This window comes from Carya illinoinensis, chromosome 7 (assembly GCF_018687715.1).
Source record: "Carya illinoinensis cultivar Pawnee chromosome 7, C.illinoinensisPawnee_v1, whole genome shotgun sequence".
NCBI classification, from domain to species: Eukaryota; Viridiplantae; Streptophyta; class Magnoliopsida; order Fagales; family Juglandaceae; genus Carya; species Carya illinoinensis.
This window is the reverse complement of record NC_056758.1, coordinates 7,693,252-7,714,841: the sequence shown is the minus strand read 5'-3', so window position 1 is coordinate 7,714,841 and position 21,590 is coordinate 7,693,252. Positions and strand designations below refer to the sequence as shown.

The 21,590-nt window shown below is 34.8% G+C and overlaps 1 protein-coding gene across 2 annotated transcripts; it reads left to right on the top strand.

The window, feature by feature from the left end:
• Nucleotides 1-777: 777 nt before the first annotated feature.
• LOC122316611 (mitogen-activated protein kinase 7) lies at nt 778-3,909 on the top strand. 2 transcript variants are annotated; one of them, XM_043133280.1, is made up of 4 exons: nt 778-940; nt 1,154-1,455; nt 1,628-2,054; nt 3,006-3,909. In XM_043133280.1, exons 3-4 carry the CDS (start codon nt 1,632-1,634, stop codon nt 3,687-3,689), a joined length of 1,107 nt encoding a protein of 368 aa, XP_042989214.1. In that variant the 5' UTR covers nt 778-940; nt 1,154-1,455; nt 1,628-1,631; the 3' UTR covers nt 3,690-3,909. The 2 variants fall into 2 exon arrangements, with proteins under 2 accessions (XP_042989214.1, XP_042989215.1); XM_043133281.1 differs by having other exon boundaries at nt 788-1,094; nt 1,196-1,455.
• The last annotated feature ends 17,681 nt before the right edge of the window (nt 3,910-21,590 follow it).

The window sequence follows — 21,590 nt, the reverse complement described above, 5'->3', positions numbered from 1 at the left end:
AATCCCCCATATATATTTCCCTAAGTAGAACATATATAAAATAGTCAAAGTTAATGATCATCGGTCAGCCGACTTGAGTAGAGAGGCCAAATGTTGTTGATTGATTAAAGTTGGTGATGAAATGAAGAAAAAGCAAAGAGGCCGGCGGCCTCAACCACTAAATATGTGTTAGAATAGTAGTGATGTTGTCCACACGTGGTGCTAGTGCACCGCATCCTTGCTTGCTTGAGGAGGAAATTAAAGCAAGTTATTGGTACAAAATCATGTCCACTTTCACGAGATTGAATGATTGAATTAATGAATTTTGTGAAGAACCAAATGAATTAAAGTGCAAGCAAAGTCAGGCTCTTTACGGCCTCGTACATTTGTAGCTTCTCCTAAGGCCATTACCTATCCGACCCTTTTTGCCTGCCCCGGCTGGCCCCAACCTCTCCATCGGCTTATGTTCTCCATTTGCATTTCTTCACGTTCATGTTTTATTATTTATTAATTTTTTGATTTTCTTTTTTATATTTTATTTAAATATTATAGATAATGTCACATCTAAAATATAAATAAAATTCAAGTATAGTGTGTAATTGAATGGCATCAAATATTCCAAATCCTTTGAGAGATGGAAGAGGAAAGATAGGCTATAGCTATCTTTGGGAGTGAGCCGTCAGTTGATCTAGCCGATGAGAAGCGCGCGAGAACGAGAGATGGCTTGGCGCGATGGAAAGGAAATATATAATTATGTATAGCTGTAATTACTAATTATCCATTTACCTGACCGTTTGTCTGTGCATGACAGCAAGGGAGATTGATAGATTGGTGAGGTTATATTTCCTAAAAACAGTAAGGGAAGATCTGTAGCTGTCGTTTATGTACATTGCACGGAGAGCATTGCCGTGTAGACTGCGCTGAGCTCCTCTCCTCACCTTCGATGGCTCTTCACACTACGGTACCCTCTTCTATTTCCTTTCCCTAAAGCTTTCTTACGAACCCATCTAGTCTTCTCTTTCCTCCCTTTGCCTCTCTCTCACCCGATTCCACCACTCCTAATTCTCAGACCCATATGATCTATTTGCATCTGAGCTCATCACCAGTTCCTAAAGGTCAATCTTTTTCTTTAATCAGTTGTTTTTTTTTTTTTTTTTTTTTCTCTATGAAAAAGAAAGTGATTTTTGGAGGTTGGGTGAATTTGCTTCGGATCCAGTGATTCGTGGATCGCATGAAACCCCGAGCTTCGTTGTCGAAAAACTGGCTTCGAGAATGATGTGAAAGCTCTGGAATGGTTCCAGCCTCGAATGCTCTCCCGATTTGTAATCTGAGAATGTTTTCTTGGTGGGAAAAAGTTAAAAGTTAAAATTTTTAGTATAAAGTAAGGGAAAAAAAGTCGAAGAGAAAGGGAGACCGCAAACAAGGCAACCGCAAAAGATCAGAAATTCGAAACCCCCGCCGAAGTTTAATCCGCAAGTAAGGATCGAATTCTGAACTCTTTTATAATTATCTATGTAGAGATTGCTCTAACTAGGACTATCAGTGATTATTGTCGTTAATAGTATCGTTGTTTCAAGAGCTACTCACAATTTTTATTGGTTTGATTGCTGCTAAGTTAATTGTAATTATTGGGGTGGTGAATTTATAGGGCAATGGCGACTCTGGTTGAGCCTCCGAATGGAGTTAGGCAACGAGGGAAGCATTACTACTCAATGTGGCAAACCTTGTTTGAGATCGACACCAAGTACGTGCCGATCAAACCCATAGGTAGAGGGGCATATGGGGTAGTGTGCTCCTCCATCAACAGGGAAACGAACGAGAAAGTTGCCATCAAGAAGATCAACAATGTCTTTGAGAACCGCATTGATGCGCTGAGAACGCTGAGGGAGTTGAAGCTTCTTAGACATATTCGACACGAGAATGTCATTGCTTTGAAGGATGTTATGATGCCTAGTCACCGGACGAGTTTCAAGGACGTGTATTTGGTTTACGAACTTATGGATACTGATCTTCATCAGATTATTAAGTCCGCACAGCCGCTTTCTGGTGATCATTGCAAATATTTCTTGTTTCAGGTAAGTTCTCTCTCAAGAAGCGTATATGGTATTTTTGTCCTTTCAGCTAGACTTCCCAATAGGTTGGTATTAATTTGATCTTTTTAAACAAATAAGTACATGATTTTGGGGGCCTAATGTTGGCGTTTGCATTCTTACATTGTAAATGGGTACCAGTTTGCTCAAGTATTTTTTTGCTCAAGTATATCCTGCTGTTAATAAAAATAACCAATTGTAATAGCACTCTCTACTGGAATTTATTAAATAGAGACAGATTATATTTAATTGTAATTAAATTTGGGTATCGAAGTGCTAGGAACAATGAAATTGGAATTGGCATGTTGATTCATATTGGTGTTGAAGCAGCAAGTACTGTTTTACAATCAAAGTTCATGATAGTTCATGATTTTGATGCTTGTCCTTGCTCGGTTCTTATACCATTGGATTCCTGTTATACTATAGAGTGAAAAAACAATAATATAGCAATGCTTTAGGTGTGCAAGTGTAGATCAAACAACTTTTTTTTTTCTTGGAAAAGTAGACCAATTCACAGTTCTACAATTCAGCCTTGTTTATAAAAGGTGTTATTTTTACTGTACATGCTTCTAGTTTCATTGTAAAGACCAGGTTCTTTTGTGATTCACTTGTTTTTTTTTTTTTTTTTGCGCGCCGCGGGGGGGGGGGGGGGGGGGGGGGGGGGGGGGCTAATTAACGAGTGCTCCTCTACTCCTAGAGTGACTTCCTCTAGTAGTCATGCTAGTGTCCAATATGATGCAAAAAAGCAATACTTAAGAGGTTCCTATTATTCCTCCTGCATTCTCCTCTATGCATCTTACTCAATATGCTCTGAGGAATGTTGGTCTTGGTCTTTCATTGCTAATATCTAATATGTCCCTAACCATATAAAGTTTAGTTAATTTCTGATTATCAATATTCTTACTACTAATTGATCACTCGTATTACACATAATAGTTGCTTCGAGGGCTCAAATATCTTCACTCAGCAAACATCCTTCATCGGGACTTGAAGCCTGGGAACCTCCTTGTGAATGCTAATTGTGACTTAAAGATCTGTGATTTTGGGCTGGCACGAACTAGTGGAGGCAATGGTCAGTTCATGACAGAGTATGTTGTCACTCGCTGGTACCGTGCACCAGAGCTCCTGTTGTGCTGTGACAATTATGGAACCTCCATCGATGTGTGGTCTGTGGGATGCATTTTTGCTGAAATTCTTGGTCGGAAACCAATCTTCCCAGGAACAGAGTGCCTCAACCAGCTGAAACTGATTATCAATGTTCTTGGCAGCCAAAACCAAGCTGATATTGAATTCATTGACAATCCCAAGGCCCGTAAGTTCATCAAAGCACTGCCCTTTTCAAGGGGGATGCAATTTTCCCGTTTATACCCCCAAGCTGATCCTTTGGCTATAGACTTGTTACAAAGGATGCTTGTGTTTGATCCAACTAAGAGAATTACTGTCACTGAGGCACTCCAACACCCTTACATGTCAGGGTTGTATGATCCAAGAAACAATCCTCCTGCCCAGGTCCCAATTAATCTCGACATAGATGAAACTTTGGGGGAACAGATGATTAGGGAGATGATGTTGAATGAGATGCTGCTTTACCATCCTGAAGCAGCATCTGCCATTGCATAGGTACTTTCGTAAAATGTACCCTTGACCCTGTCGTTTTCTGTTGGTCCTTGGGTAAATGTGGCTCTGAGAATTGTGCTCCTAAACTTCATGATTGCATCAAGATTTTGTTTTAAGGTATTACTTTTAAGTTTGAGTTCTTTGTAGCGTGAGACATGCATCTTATAACTTGTAAATAGTTCATGCTTGTTATCTGTAGTTTAGAATATCTGCACTTTTGTAATTCTTGATGCATGTATGACACGACCATTAAAACATTTTTAAAATAAAGATGCATCAATAATTATAAGTCTTATTAAGCCATGTTATACTTTCTTTCTCTGGAAAATCGGATTCTCACAGGCGATCATTTTGATAAGAATCGTTCGGATTCTCATAGGCAATCATGTTCGTATGCATGTCTTTTGTGATACATACATATGGTCCAGACACGCGAGAACTTGCTCATGTAGAATTGCGTACCGTGATTAACATTTAAAAGAAGCTTCCCTCTCGATATAATGATGAAGACTCCAAGATTCTCTTATCTGTCTATATAGGTCCATGAACTTTGAATAATGGTTTAAAAAGCGTTTGCTACAGAACTGTGAAGAATGGGAAAGTTTAAAGTCATAGTTACTTTAAAAAATAAATGGAATCACTTGAAATATTATAAAGAGCAAGTGCTTATTCCTCTAAAAAAAAAATGTGGGATCTCGTTCATCTTAATTCCTGTTCGCAATGGGATATTACGCATAGTAATCATCTACTTTACCCTGCAGGCTGCAACCTTTTCTCATCATTTTCGATGTGCCAAATATTCTTTTGCTCGTTGTGTATGAGACGGGAGACTAGTATAGGTGGGGTGAGAGAATGTCTTCACATCCTAACAGGAATTTTTCTTTTCAGCTTTTCCTGGTCCATTGTGAACTTCCGTGTTAGATAAACTTGGATGTACACACCCTGCTGATCACAGGGCCCATTCAATTAGGATCTTCACCTTTTCTCTTCCGCAGATGAAAACATAACAATAGTATTAATATTTTGATCAATTTTTCCCTCCAAGTATGTCATTATTATAATGAAATTATGTTTAGTGCGCTATGGCCGCCGACTACTATTTCGATCTGTAAGAATTGTGTGCAAACGTGTAAGGTACTGACTTATTTAAGAACCTTCACCAGAGAAAAATTAGCATCATTTATTATTCTTTTTCTCGGCCTATTGTGTAGTTTCTAACTAGCAACATTCAATAAAACTTTGGGTAGAATACTAGAATCGTAATGGCCAGATCATATAAATATAAAGTGGAAATTAAGTGGAACATATTTACAGTTTATAGTGCAGATTTAAGCTTTTTTCTACTTTAGGATGTAAAATGAGAAATGAATGATAATTTGAAGGTGAAGGGGCTCCAAAATTATAAGACTCTGTTTGGATTGAGAGTTCATCTCTACTCATCTCATATCATTTGTTAACATCATGTTTTGCACGCTTTTGAGCTAGGCTCTCAGCAACTCAAGTCTTCGGTTTATAGGCTTGCAAACATAGAAAATACTATGAGACGGTGGTGGTGGTGGTGGCCGTGGAGTCTCCGATACTAAAGTCAGTATTGTCTTAGAGTTTGTTACAAGTGAATAGAGAGTTCAGAGAGCTTTCCTAATACCTAAAGATTGCCTTTTATATCGGATTTTTGTGGTCAGGCGCTCATGCCCTGTGTCATAAGGATGTGTTCATCTATGTATGCACGCCGTTAGACTCTTCCTTCCCCATCAATTAGAGGATCAAGGACTCTTCGCAATTTGTGCCCACTTGTATGTGTTGAGTTTTGGCTTGATTTCCTGCTGAAAATGTATTTTTTGAGACTTGGCTTGACTGTTGCTTGACCCTGGCTCTACCCTGGCTCAAGCTAAGGTTCCGCTCGACCTCCGCTTGACAGTCCATTCGAGCGAACTCATCCAGAGAGTTCCGCTCGACCTCCGCTCGACTGTCCGCTCGAGCGAGAATGCAACCCTAACGTGCGCTTGACACTTCGCTCGACTTCCGCTCGAGTGAATGTTCTGAATTAGCGCCTTGTGCTATAAAAACATCATTTTCTCTTCATTTTGGAGAGATCTCAGCAGCCAAGTTAGAGAGAGTTTTGAGAATCCTTTTGTACACAATCTTAAGAGTCCATTGGGTGTATTGGGGCTTTAGGATTAAGGATTTTGAGATCAATACTCTTGTACTCCATCTTTGTTCATAGTGAATTTGTTGAAACCGACCCCGACAGTGGACGTAGGCTCACATTGAGCTGAACCACTTAAATCTTTGTGTTCTTTGTGTGCTTGTTTTTCGTTTTGTTGTTTCCGCTATTATTTACTTCAACTTAGCCTTTGTTTGTTCGGTCCATTCCCAACAAACTGGTATCAGAGCGTCAAGCTCTTTGCAAAATCTTGAGGAATGGCTATGGCAAAGTTTGAAGTGGAGAAATTCGACGGTCAAAACAGCTTTAGCTTATGGCGCATCAAGATGAAGACTTTGTTACGACAACAAGGCTTGTTGAAAGTTTTGGAAGGGAAGGTATCCGAGGATTCTCCTGCATCGTCAAGAGAAGAAGATGAGAAGGCACATAGTGTCATTTTGTTGTCACTATCAGATGGAGTTTTGGGGGAGGTTGCTGATGAGGAGACCGCTTTCGGTCTTTGGTCCAAGCTTGAGAGCTTGTATATGAAAAAATCGCTCACCAACCGTTTGTATTTGAAGCAGCGACTATACACTCTCAAGATGAGGGAAGGTACTCCTATTTCCGATCATCTAGATGAATTTAATAAAACTATTATGGATCTAAGGAATATTGATATTAAGCTTGATGATGAGGATCAAGCATTAATTTTGTTGTGTTCGTTACCGGTATCATTTGAAAGTTTTGTGAACTCAATGTTGTATGGTAGAGATACCATCTCCTTGGTCGATGTAAAATCTGCTTTGAACTCTAAGGAGTTGAGAACAAAATTGGGTGTACAAGGCACAAACAATCAAGCCGATGGTTTGTTTGTGAAATATTCCTCTGGTGGTAGATCTAATGGAAGAGGTTCGGATTATGGTGGGAGTAATTCCAGTAGTAGCTCTAAATTTAACAAGAAAAATGTTAAATGTCACTACTGTCATAGGTTTGGTCATTACAAGAATGAGTGTCCCAGATTGAAGGAGGAAAGTAAAAGTTCCTCCAATGTTGTTAGCGTTGAACAGTCTAACAACTCTGATATTGTCCTAGCAGTCAGCAGCTCTAGTGGTCACTTTGGTAACAAGTGGGTCATAGATTCAGCTTGTCATTCCATATGTATTCCAGGATAGATTGGTTCACTACCTATGAATCAATCAACGGTGACTCCGTTTTGGTTGGAAATGATATGGCTTGTGATATTGTTGGGATTGGTTCAGTTGAGATTAAGATGTATGATGGAATCGTTAGAATCTTGTCTGACGTTCGGCATATTCCATCTTTGAAGAAAAATCTTATATCTTTGGGCATTCTTGACTCCTTTGGTTACCAGTATTCAGCTGGAGGTGAAGTCATTCGAGTCTACAAGGGCTCTTCGGTGGTAATGACAGGGAAGAAGACAGATGGTCTTTATTTTCTTCAGGGCAGTACAGTGATTGGTGGAGCATCTTCAGATGTTCCAGATTCAGATATTACTCATTTATGGCATATGTGATTGTGCCATATAGGTGAACGAGTATGGTCATTTATGAGTAGGCAATTTTTTTATTTTTTTTTTGCTTTGTGTAATCAGAAGACAGAAAAGTTTGATTTGTTTGTTTGCATTGTATTCTTGTAAAGCAGTGCTGAATCAGGTTTACTGGAGTTTATGTCTTTATGATTTTTTGGGGGTACATCTAGTGTGATATGGTGCCCTGTTTGTACTCATATTTGTTGATGACCATTTGAAGAAGAGTCTGGATTTGTTTATCCTTGTTTTGTGATGTGTTTGATGTTTTCAAGCATTTGTGAAGGCTAGTGATCTACAGACAAGAAGGAAGAGCGTTGTTCATACTATACAGTTGGGTCCACTCCACAGAAATGGAGTAGTTGAATGGAATGAGTCGGACTCTTGTGTGAGAGCCTGTAGTATGCTTTTGGATTTGCTAGGCTTGTCTACAGATTTGGGTGAATAGGTCGACACAACTTGCTATTGGGTGAACCTTCTCTTCTTTACAATCTGTTTTTCAGTTGTTGTTTCCACAGGAAAGGAGAGTATGGTTATAGCAAGAAGGTGGAGTTGTTGGGAGAGCTTCATAACAGAGTGCAGGTGGTACTCTAGATCATGCTATTGAAATTAAGTATGATTTTGATTTTGGCATTAGCGTACAGTGAGAGCAAGTCTACAGTTTCATCTGGTAGATAGAGGAAACAGTTTAGTCACCTTTGGGATATGCTCATGCAGACTTTGAGGTGTTCTTATTTTGGCAAAGAATATTTGTTGTTAGCCTCCGTGTGTATTCAGAAGTCGTTGTTCAAGTAAGTAGTCTGTTTTAGTGGTGCGTTGCCTTTTGTGTGAAGAGGTTGATTCTTCATTAGGACCAAGCTTGTGATTTGGTCAAACTGTCAATGGTATTGAAGACTTTTGGGTGGAAATTGAGTTCTTCAAGGATAGACGTTGTGTTCGGGGTTTGTGATTCCCCTTTGGTGATTTGTTGGTGGGAATCGATTCCTTGGTTATTGGCTTTTTGTTTAGGCTTGATGGAATTCAAGCCAAGGTGGAGATTTGTTGAGTTTTGGCTTGATTTCCTGCTAAAAATGTATTTTTTGAGGCTTGGCTTGACTGTTGCTTGACCCTGGCTCAACTGTGGCTCGACCATGGCTCAAGCTAAGGTTCCGCTCGACCTCCGCTCGAGCGAACTCATCCAGAGAGTTCCACTCGACCTCCGCTCGACTGTCTACTCGAGCGAAATCTTCCAGAGAGTTCCACTCGACCTCCACTCGACTGTCCGCTCGAGCGAGAATGCAACCCTAACGTGCGCTCGACACTTCGCTTGACTTCCGCTCGAGCGAATGTTCTGAATTAGCGCCTTGTGCTATAAATACATCATTTTTTCTTCATTTTGGAGAGACCTCAGCAGCCAAGTTAGAGAGAGTTTTGAGAATCCTTTTGTACACAATCCTAAGAGTCCATTAGGTGTATTGGGGCTTTAGGATTAAGGATTTTGTGATCAATACTCTTGTACTCCATCTTTGTTCATAGTGAATTTGTTGAAACCGACCCCGACAGTGGACGTAGGCTCACATTGAGCTGAACCACTTAAATCTTGGTGTTCTTTGTGTGCTTGTTTTTCGTTTTGTTGCTTCCGCTATTATTTACTTCAACTTAGCCTTTATTTGTTCGGTCCATTCCCAACAGTATGCTCAAAGCTACATGAGATTAAGTTCTATAGAGGGATGCCAAGTTGTCATGTTCCTTCTTCCTTTGTTTATGATGGACTGCCCGACTGACCTCAGCCCCCTTCACATTTGGGCCTGTGCACTAAGCCTCTAGCACGAGGGGAAAACCCCATTACATTATCATTACAACTTTAATAAATTTATATACAAAATTCAACAAGTAATTCAACTTTTTCAAATTTTAAAACAATAATAATATTAGAAAATAATATTTTAATAATATTTAATTATAATATTATTTTAGAATCGTGCTAGTTTATCTCTTTTTGTCTTTTTTTTTTAATGGAAAATGACGGTACCCCAAGTTTATTAAAAGCCCTCACTTATGCTAGAGGAAAATCATAGTTTTAACCAGACACTTAGGAGATACAAATAAACTTGAAAAATTAAAACTCATGCATCAAAAAAAGAAACTTCCAAATACAATGCCAAAAAGAAAGACAAAGAAAATTACAACAAACCAACTCAAGGCAATCAAGAAACCTACAGAAAAATCCAAGCACATAAGGATAATAAAATAATCAAACCAAATAAAAACAACTTACCAGGCACAACATTACGAGACCTGCAAATAAGGAATGTCAATTTTGTTCATAAAAAAAAAGACCTCTTAAAGTACTAGGCAACATAGACCAATCTGAGTTCAAACCCTTAGCTCCACGCTTGGTAAGGAAATCAGCCATAGCATTTCCTTCATGAAAAAAGTGATTTACAATATATTCCGTGCAATTAAAAGAATCATGTAATTCATTCCAGAAATCTTCTAAGTACCAGATATTGCATTGATCCTTAGTTTTAATCTCAATCTCAACCCGGAAATAATCGAGATGATAACACCTACGAACCCCTTCCGATAAACTTCTCATTTCAACAAAATTGTTAGAACCCAAGCCCGAGGACATAAAGTAAGCCGCAAGTAACCTACCACCATCATCTCGTATAACACCCTCAGTGTCAGAAATATTAAGATTACCAAAACTATTACTATCAGTATTAAGTTTGACCCAACCCTGATGAGACTGGGTCCATCTTACCACATGAACCTTCTTAGGTTTAGGTGGTAAAACTAGAATATCCAGCCTATTTAATATAGCAACATCCTAAGTAGAAACAAAAGAAACTTTTATAATTAGATCCATAATACGATGGAATCATAATTTAATAACGTGCCAAACTGATTCAACTGTGTCAACCTTATCTTCATACTGAATTTAACAGCGCCTATCCCAAAACTTCTAAGAGACCATAAACGAAAGAAGTCCAAAAATAATACGCATCTAGAAAGACTTATCCACGCGATGAAAAGAAAAGAAAAGAAAAGAAAAGAAGTATGCTCTTATCCTAAGAGATATATATATATATATATATTATCTGCTTGCCAAGTGGAAGCTTCCCCATCTTCCATGCACTGACTTTAAAAAAAAAAAAAAAAAAAAAAAAAAAAAAAAAAAAGTGCGTTTTATGATGGAATTGTAAATTAATCCTAACAGTCAAACTTTGGAGATTTTTTTTTTTTTTTTTGTTGAAATCTTTTGCTGGCAATATTATAAACCACAAGATGAGCACGTGCTGATAATGTTAACAACAAAACACACTATTGGCAAGGATGTGCATGCGCCAGCCGCCTTTAATTATATCTCTCACGATCGAGATCAACTCTTATCTTATCTGATATTGAATCGAGGCCTTATGTGCATTAGGGGATGTATCAGAATTCCTTACTTGACTTGAGTACTTCATCAATTTTTTTTGGATTGTCTTCTGCCTTGACCATAAACAACAAAACAAATCAATACATCTACGTATGTCCATGTCCAATTTACGTCACCCAAAAAAATTTAACATTATAATTTCATCGTTATCTCGAAAAGGTTGTTTAACTCTTAGTTTAAAAATCAAGAACAGATTATCTTAATTTAATTCAAAAATTTTCATAAACTTTTTCTTTACTATTATTAAGACAAAAAAAAAATGAAATATTAAAAATTATTAAATAATAATAACAAAATAATATGGCGCTGACACTTGTCTAAGTAAAACATTAAGAATAAAGCTAACGTGCCACCCCAATCTTATAGACCACTTATCAATTAATTTTTTTTTAATTTTTTCTACTTAATGATTAAAGAATTGATTTTTAGTATATTAATGTATTTTTTTTAAATATTTAAATACATAAAAAAATATGAAAAGAAAAAAAAAACAAAAGCATTTGTGCTAGGCAGAATGCCCAATGGTCATTGTTGTGCGACAACCTAGCACTACTCTTTAGTTTTATTTTTTTTCTTAGATATACATGTTCTTCTATGATTTCTGTTGGTCGATATGAAGCATAATTTCTTTCATATGGTCTAACAATGTATGGAAGACTTGGGTTCAAACTTCAAAGAAGTTTGGTTCTTTTATTCAATCTGTTCACCTTTTATTTAAAAAATAATAATAATAAAATAATTAATAGTTTCTTTGTTCTTCAGATCTCAACATACCAATAATCATTTATATGTGCCAAGGCAAATACAAAATACAAGATGTAAGAGGCAACAACAGCATGTAAGCAAATCATTCGAAAAGAATTCATGGTATTAATTTTTTTTTTTTTTTTTTTTTTTTTTTACATCTAACTATTGCATGAAAGCAAATAACTGAATACATAATCAGAAGTATTTTGTTCAGAAGAACAATCATAAGAAATTATATCGAGTGATGTCGAAAGCTGAGGAAAAAATAAGCAGATTTATCAATGTTTATAGTTGAAATAAAGAAAATGATGAAGATTTAAGATTTTATGAGATAGCGAGTAGTATCGATTGAACAAGATAATAACTTTTATACGAAGCGGTAGATAAACTCATGCGGCAGATAAACTTTTAGAGCAATGCTACGTACAGTCCTTATTTAGAGACTGCAATGTAAGCATAGGCAATTTTGTGTTTAAATTTTTTTTTAAATTACTAAAATATCATTTCTAAAATGATATTTTTTTCTTTTTTAATAAAGGGTCTGCACATGCAGTCTCCACTTAGGAATTGTAAATAAAATTTCTCAAACTTTTATACCAAGCGGTAGATAAAATCTTGAAAAAAATAAATGATTGCACAGCAAGCAGTAGTTACAATCTAGGATAAACATGCAAGAGGATAAGGGTATTTTTTATAATAAATAAATGATTTTGAGTAATATTATGTATAGTCGTGAAGTATGCAAATATCACGCAGTCGTTTTGAAAAAAAGTGAGATCAATAATTAAAAAGTTAATTTTTTTCATGTGGCTCTCGTATTAATTTATTTATTTTTAAATATTACATAGCGCTTGTATAATTACGATTGTAAATATTATTTCTCAATAATTTTATAGATATAGTCTGGTGGAAGCAGCGAAAAAGACAACGTCAAAATAAATGGGCAGAACCATATATACGCAATCAAAACACAAGCTTAAAAAGGGAACCGATGCATTAAAAAGTTAAAAAAGAAAAATGTAAGGGCAAAATCGTAAAGAATTGAAGAGAAGATATGGGCAAAACCGTTAAAAAAGGAGCAGAATGTAACGGAGGCAAAGGACAGAAGGGGAAAACAAATGCAAAATTAGGAACAAAATCGTCAGAAACAATAAAACTGAGGGCAAAGAGGTACAAAACTGGAAAATTGAAAGTGGAAAGAAAAATTACAATTAGGGGCAAAATTGGAATAAAAAATTATCAAACAAAACACTGTTCCTACTACATTGGCATTTATATATATGGTAGACGTACATATACATAATTGTGTGCGGGGTTTTGCCCCCAAAAGGTTAATATAGCATCAAGATCAGTAGATGATCTAAGTAACCCTATATTTTCATTGAGAAACACTACTTTGCTACTTGAAGTGTACCGCTTGTCATTTTAATTTTTTTTAATTTTTTTTATTTAATGATTAAGGAAATAATTTTAAGTGTATTGGTGCATTTTTTTATTTTTTTAAAAATATTTAAATATATTAAAAAATGTGAAAAAAGAAGGAAAAAAAAAGTTAAAAATGTACTAGTAGTAATAATGAGCGATGCTACTCAGGCGGTAGAGTAGCACCGCTTATTTTCATTTAACTATTATTACATAATATCACTAACGAAGGGGGTCTATCTCATACATGAGAAAAAGTATTGGACGACTTACTAAATGAATTAAATTCATATGATTATGTGGAAAGGGGAGTTAAAAGTAATTTGGGTTTGAGCTTAAGATTATTTTTTTAGAGAAAATCTTATAATCGGTTCGTCTGCCCTCCATCGAAAAACAGCCTTCCAATATATTAATGCCACTTATCCTTTTAATTGGAACTACAACGTGACCGCACATCAGAAAAACCTGCTCCCCCTCTCTAGATCTCACAATCCCCCATTGTAGCCCGTTGCTCCCCCTCTCACTTGCAACCCCCGTAGCCCATTGCAGCCCTGGCTCCCCCTCTTACACGTAGATCTCTAGAGCTCCTTGCCCACCTCTTATCCCCCACTCGGACAAAAACAAGAAAATCCTCGTTGTCTTTCCTCCAACTCTCTTGCTCTGTCACCAGAAGATAGGAGATGTGCTGTGTTCATTTTTGATAAATACAGAGAGACTTGGTTTTGCTTTTGGAAGGGGAAGGGATATAGAGAAGGAGAAGACAGAGAGGCAACACAGAAAGAGACTACGACAACCTTTTTCTTTTCCATTTTTTGTTAATATTTGCTTTCCAAAATAGGTTTGAACTTTAAAACATTTTTGAACTTTAAAATAGGTTTTTAACACTCTTTGCAATTTGGAAAACAAACATTGTAAACTTATTTGTTTTTTCTTTTTCATTTTCTTTTTGTAATTTAGTTTCGTTGTTGGGAGAAAAATGGGAAACTCTATTTGGTTGCCGACAAAAATAGAAAAAAAAAAAAAAAAGAATGCAAACCCATATTCCTATGTCTAAATCAGACCCATACAAAAGGGATTTACAAGCTATATTCTATTTCCAATTTTTTCTGGTTTTAAGAAAGTTTCCATCACTCAAATCTTAGTATCCTAAATCTCTTTAGTTGAGCAAGCCCAATGGTCAGTACTAGCGTCTAAATGTGCCACCTAGGTATTACTTTAGTTGTTGTGGAATATGGATACAAGAAAAACCTGTTCTCTCTTCAAAGACTGCAAAATGATAGGAACTTCAAAACATAAAGTGATAGTGGGAATGAGAACTTCAAAACAGCATCTATAGACCCATACTAAAAAATAGAAATTGGAAGATAGGCTTTAACGATGAAAACATTTTAGGATTCTTGAACTTGAAATTATTGGGTGTGATCAACTTTAAAATCCTTTAAGTAGAGTTTAATTGGTGGTTGTTAAAGCTAAAATAATAGCCCTACCGGTTTAAAGTGGCTCGCTTTTTTTTAATGTAAAATCATAGATTGCTCAATAATCTCATGACTTAATATCTAGCATGTTTGTTGCAACATTTTTCAAAATCATGGAACAGACTAATTATCTGAATTGTTCTAACAACATTTTAATAGCATTTTTTGGTTCCAACTTAGGGAAAGGAAAGAAATGATCTTCATGCCATTATTATCTACGTTTTGTTTTTTTCCTTTTTTTTTCAACTTTTTTTTTTTTTTTTTAAAGTATAACGTGGAGAATGAATATGTCACCCAAGTATTTTTTTTTTTAATTTTAACTTTTTATATATAGAGACGGTGGGGGTTTGAAATTGGTTCTCCTATTTGGAGATCGGATCTTATGACATCTTATTAGAGAACCTTGAATAATGTGTCACACAAGTTGATAAGATAAAGAGAGAGTATTGCACTCATTTAGTGTTATAGACACATCGTGGCCTGCACATGCATGTGCCAAACTCTGTTTTGTTAACTCTCTTTTAAGTAATTCACTTTTGTTAATTCCCTTTTAAGTGTGCACTATTCACCACACTATTCTTTTTATTTATTTTTTAAAATATTTTTTAGTTTTATTCTCTTTAAACTAATTAAATTCTTCTAGTCATCATTCATATACCACACATTTGGTAAGAGAAAAAAAATTATATATGATATGTGGTGTGACTGAGGCTCTAATTTAAAATTAATGCTCATTAATTCAGAACCAATGAAAATATGTAGTTTCCATTCTCAATTAACATATATAGATTAATCTATTTTATAAAAAAATCTGCCAAAAGGTAAAATCTAAGGGTGAACAAATAAACTGCTGACCCGAACTGGCCGATTTAACCGACTAGACTCAACCCAAAAAATCCGAACCATTCCAGTGTTCTTCGGAAGTGGAAATGGCCATACCCGTTTCTGACTTAATCAAAAATTACTCGATACCCCGTTTCTCTCACTCTCTCATTCTTGCTCGTAAACCCTAGCAGGCAAGCATTTCAGTGACCGTTGGCGAGATCTGAAAATACATGATGATCTTAAACCCAATGGAAGTCACTTCAAAAAAAAATTCGCAAGATCTCAAATAAACACAAAACAAATGAGTCAGCGTATTTCAGTGACCATTAGTGACAACGAGAAAGTCATGGATGATCTGAATCCGGGGTTTTTTTTTTTTTTTTTTTTTTTTTATAAACTGCAGAAACTCTAATGGGTCAAACGGACACTCAAATTTACACTGATTATTGTATTCCATGAACAAGGGAGGGCTCAAAAAACATATATGAAGGGGAAAAAAAAACCCTATTCGCGGATTAAGGAGAAAGCTAAACAAGCCAGTAAGAAGAAATAATTGAGAAAATTTGAAGAAAGTGGTGGCTTCACTATTCGCAGATTCTCCCATGAAGAGGCCTGATTGTGCTGGAATCTCTGCTTCCACTCTGCGACCCAAAGAGATGCCCAATCCTAACCCTAGCTCAAAGCCAAATATTCTGATATCTCCTCGGTCCTTCGACAACTTCAACCCCAACAATGAAAATGACACCTCCTTAGTCCTTTGACGAGGGTCCCACGGAGACCGAATATGAAATCGCCATAGCCCTAAGCCTACGAAGAATACTACAACCCCGCGTACAGTAGAGAGAGCCATCTGGTGTGAAATGAGCCACGTGTCTTATAGCATACCAAAAAAATTAAAACAGAAAACCCAAAACAAAAATGGGCCGGTTAATCGGGTAACGGGTAACGGTTCGGGACGTCCTATTCAGTAGTGGAAACAAAATGGGTCGGGTCGAAACATCACTAATCCGCTCCGGGTCGGGTCAGGTGAACAGCCCTAGTAAAATCTATTCACAAAAATAGATTATAGTAGCAATTTATTTAAAAAATAAAAAATATTAAGTAAAATATTCTAAATAAAAAAAAAATCATCATCTCATAACATGTATAAAAAAAGTAAATAAAAAACTCTTCAAAAATATATTCTAAACAACAGCATATACAAGGCAAAAGCTTTTTTAAGTAAAATTTTTTTAATAGTTCGAGGGAAAAATATATCTAGATTGGATGTTTATTAAGTCACTCGGTGGATGGAGGGGACATTGAATCTCTTATGCTGTTGTTGCTAGAATTCATCTAATTCTTTACCAAGATGTATGATCCATTCTTCTTTGAAGCCTTCACAATGGTTTGCAGATACGATAAATGTTCATATATGAAATAAATTTAGAATTTTAGGAATCTTGGAGAAAAATAATGCTACCTCAAATATTTATTTTAAATTTAGTGCATGATTTTTTAATTGAGCCAAGTGTTTGAAAACCTTTCAAATATTTTAAAAGTCTAAAATTATTTTAAATGGAGTATTTTTTGTGTTAATGAACCAAGCCTATTCTTCAAGTAAGTCTCTTCAAATTTTAGAACCTGAAAATAATATAGTTTTAAAATTTATTTTATTTTAATTTTTTGAAATATTATTTAATGTTCATGGTTTTATTTTATGTTAAAAACTCTTCTTATTAGATGATTTTATTTTGCCTAAGAAATATTTATTAAAATTCATTATTTTATTTTATGATGAAGAATATAATTTTTGGATCAAGAATAAAATTTTTGTTTTAAAATTTAGTGTATTTCCCTTCCTTATATATTTTGTCTATCTCTTCCTCTCTTATTTCTTCATGTATTATTTTCACCCTTATATTAAAAATGGGACATGCGTAGGGCTGAGATAAGATTGCCCAAAACGGTTTGGTTTGATAAGTTAAAATTCTCATCTCAAACTTAAAATTTTCATCTCATCATTACAATTTTCTCAAATTTTCATACAAAATATAATAAACAATACAATTTTTTCAAATTTTAATTTAATTTTTTCAAATTTCAATATAATATTTTAATATTTTATCTTAAAACTCAAAATTCTCATCTCAAAATTCTTAGTAGACAAACCAAACTAATTCTCATTCTTTCTCCCCCTCTCTCACCGTGTCGTCCTTCCCCCATGGCATCTTCCCTTCTCTCACTCCAGTGACCTCCACCGCCTCTCTCTCTCTCTCTCTCTCTCTACATCCCTACATTTACCAATAGCCGCTTTTAATATATAAGACATATATATATATATAGCATCGATCATCTAAGCATGGGATTGATGTGCTCTTTTATCATTATTAAGTTACTTAAACTCACTAGGACTTTCCTTCGCCTTCAAATTATGAGAGAGAGAGAGAGAGAGAGAGAGAGAGAGAGAGAGAGAGAGAGAGAGAGAGAGAGAGAGAGAGAGAGAGAGAGAGAATTAAGGAAGGAAAAAGTGTTAGCAGAAGTTTATGAAAGCAATTAAATTAGACAAAATGATGCGTAGGTGTTTCATCTTTTGATTAATTCCCGTAATTAATAATGAAACATGAATGTATCCACACACACACATATAGAATAAATCTTTTCATCTGTCGGTTTAGTCCTTTTACACCCCACACTATATGTGGCAAAACCAGATTGACTAATAAAAGAACCGATTCTTCTCTCTCGTCCCAAAATCCTTGTCTTTTGCCCGAACACTCCTCTTCTCCCCTCTTCTTTGTGAAACGAATTTTACCCAAAATCCTATTGCTTGAATCTCCAATCCTATTACAAACAAAATGAGTGTTAGAAACTTCGATAGTGCTTTTTTTGAGAAATTTTCATGAACAAATAAAAAGGAGATATGAGAAGGAAGATCACAAAAAATAACAAAAGTCAAGAATCTGACAAATTATGGAAGGAAAAAAGGAGAAATGGAGAATTGATTGGTAAATTTAGAAGGGGTATACTATAACACCCCCTTCCCCACTAGTGGTTAAGTAAGGGATGTCACCTATATACATACATATGGCCAGACAAGAGACTTGCGAATATAAATAAAACATTGCTTATTACATAAAGAGTTGATAAAATAATGTCATGTCTTAAACAAAACATCACCATAATCCCAACCAATAAAGAGAAAAAGATAGCCACACAATATTAAAGTCTCTAAGTTCATATTATGCTCCTTCTAAACTTGGTCTGCCTGCTTGTACTAATCATTATCCTAATATGAGAGATTTTTTAAAACGTAAAATAAAATTAAAATGAATCAAAAACTCAATAAGGAATCCATTACAAAGTGAACATGATAAACATAAGTTTTTTCATAAATTTCAAGCTGAGATCTTGACATCATGACTAATTATATTGACTGATCATACTAATGCTTCAAGAACTCAATATCATTTACCTCTTGTGCATTTTGCAGATGATCCTTTTATAATCCAATTTCAAACACACAATTCCCTTTCTTAACTCTATTTTTCTTTGCTTCCAATCTCTTCCATATTCTTTTCCCTCTCTATTCTCTCATCAAAGAGCTCTATTTATAGAAGAGCAGTTTTGTTCGAATGGTGGCTAATCACATTATAAGATGTAGTCTACATGATCATTCACCAAATACATGTATTCATAAAAAATAATAATAATAATAACATTTTTAAAAAACCCTTAAACGGCATATTGGTTGTTACATGTACCTACTAGATGGGCTAGAAGGTTTGGTGGTGCTTGGACATGGTAGTTACTCACCGGAGCTACAAAGCAATTTCCCATGACAATAACTCTTGCTCTTTTGGGCTTTAAGTCTATCTCGATGGAGATACTTATGCAGTTCTCTGCAATCTCCAACTTCCTCTAAGGAGAAAAGAAGAGGAAAACGAAGCTGAGCAAAGAGGTCGTTTACACCTTGCAAGGCCAAGCTGGGCAAACGCGGGTGAGAGAAATTTTAAAATGGGGTAAATGTAAAAATGCTCGTTTCAACTAGTAAGGAAGAAAAAAACAAAAACAAAAAGCAAGGTTAGGTGTGTGATGTTCGATGGGTTTGGCTTGTGTCCTGTGCAAAAAGAACAAGAAATCTCTTGTTAAAGAATTAATGGTCATGATTGGCTACCAATAAGCAATCCTAGCCCTCTAAATTCTTTCCTATTTTCTTTTCTCTCAGCGTGCGCTTGCACTCATTTTGGTCAAATCAAAATCTTCCATATTGTCACTTAATAACTTTCATATACGAAGTGCCCAAAATATTTCATCCCCCTCTAACTTTAAAAATAATATTTGCGATTTTAATTTTGGGAGGTGCAAATCTTGCATTTTCTTTGGAAAAAAAAAAGATAAATTTGAGATTTATTTAAAAAATTATATTTTTAATTTTAAAACTCATTTTTTATTTTTAAATGTGCAAAATTTATACACTCTAAAATATACCTAGCATTACTCATATAAATGTTTTGTCCAAATTTTCTTAAAAGTAAGTTTAAAGATTCCAATGAGAATGCACTTGCATTTGTTAGGTTATTTATTATATGCTGGTATATAATATATTATTTATTATAAATATTATAAAATCAAAAGATATAAATATATTTGATATAAGCTATTATATTTAATGAATAAATATGTTTAATAAATATTTAGAGGGGATGAAATGTGTTAGGACATGTAAGAGATCAAGAAAGTTATTAAGTAGCTGGGTTACTAACAAACAATCATTACCGATAATTCTTTAACAAGAGATGTCCTATTCTTTTGTAGCCAAACCCACGCTAGATGAACAATGGCTGACGAGTAGCTGATCTCTCATACACACACACGTGTGTGTACACACTAAATATTGACCTTGCATATGTATAAAATTAATGGGTTTTGGGCTCAATATTAACTTTTGAAATGAAAGCGTGTCATTTTTACAAGTTTGAAGGGAGACTCATCATGTCGTCATCACAAAAACATAATTTAAAAAGAATCACAGCTAACAATATAATGATCACAATAATAATCTAGCTCCAATTTCTCTCAATTTACTTTTTTTTTTTTTTTAAATATAATTGTTTTTATATATTTTCAAACCACTTCATTACTATTAACAAACAGTTTATTGTTATTTATAAATTATTCACTATTTTTTATAAATTAGTTTAATATTATTTATAAATGATCTAAGATATTACTCTTAAGGCTTTGTTTGGTTAACTAAAATTAAAAATCTCATCTCATCTCAACTCATCATTACAATCCAAAATATAATAAACAATCTAACTTTTTCAAATTTTAATATAAAATTAATATTAAAAAATTATATTATAATAATATTTTATTTATTATTATTTAAAGTATCTCATTTCATCTGTAAGAGCCTTAGAATCCAAACAGAACCACCTACATATATAATCTCCTGGAAAGTGAAAATAAGACGAAATTAAAATAGAAAGATCAAACGAAAGGTAGGGCAACTTTAGGAGCTGGAATGTACATGCTCGGAACAAGAGATCGAAGACCGTGACATAATTGAAGGGGACCATTGTTCATGAGAAGTCTGAAATGGATGCATGCATGTGCATTCTGATTTCTGAGCCACCCAGATTGCCATAGATACGTGCAGTATAGTACACTGGTGACTGCATGTACCATGACTGACATCTTTAGCTAGCTTTCTTTTCTTTTATTTTATTTTTTATACGTTTGAGGAAGGATTTTAAAAGAATCAGCCCACAGACATGCCTTTGCGGCCTTTCTTTTCTTTTCATGTAAACAAGTAAAGGATTAACATGCAACTGCACAGGGGACACGGACGGAAAATATATTGGGCTTGGGTCAAGAAGATGGCTTGTCCGGATGGATTAAATTGTAAAAGAAAAATAATATTTGAAGTCATGATGGTATAAATGGTATGTAATCATTTTAAAAAAAAGTGAATTAATATAATATTTACATGAAAAAAAAAAAATTTATTCATTTCATATAATTGTTTGCATCCTGTTTAGTGTTTACATTTGTAGACTGCATCTATCATTTCTAATTGTAAAATCAGGTCAATTTGTGTGGAGTAATATTTTAATATTATTTAAATATTTATATTTTAATATTTTTCTCAAAAAACTGAATGTTAATATATTTTATCAGAAAGAAAGAGAAGTAGCTTGGCAGCTTCCCTTCGCGCATGCGCGTGAACAGGACCCGTCAAAGTATCAACAGCTAGGTCTGCAGTTCAATACAAAATACAAAATTTATCATGCTTTCTTTGTCTTGTATTTTTATATTCTATAGACCCAATTGCTTT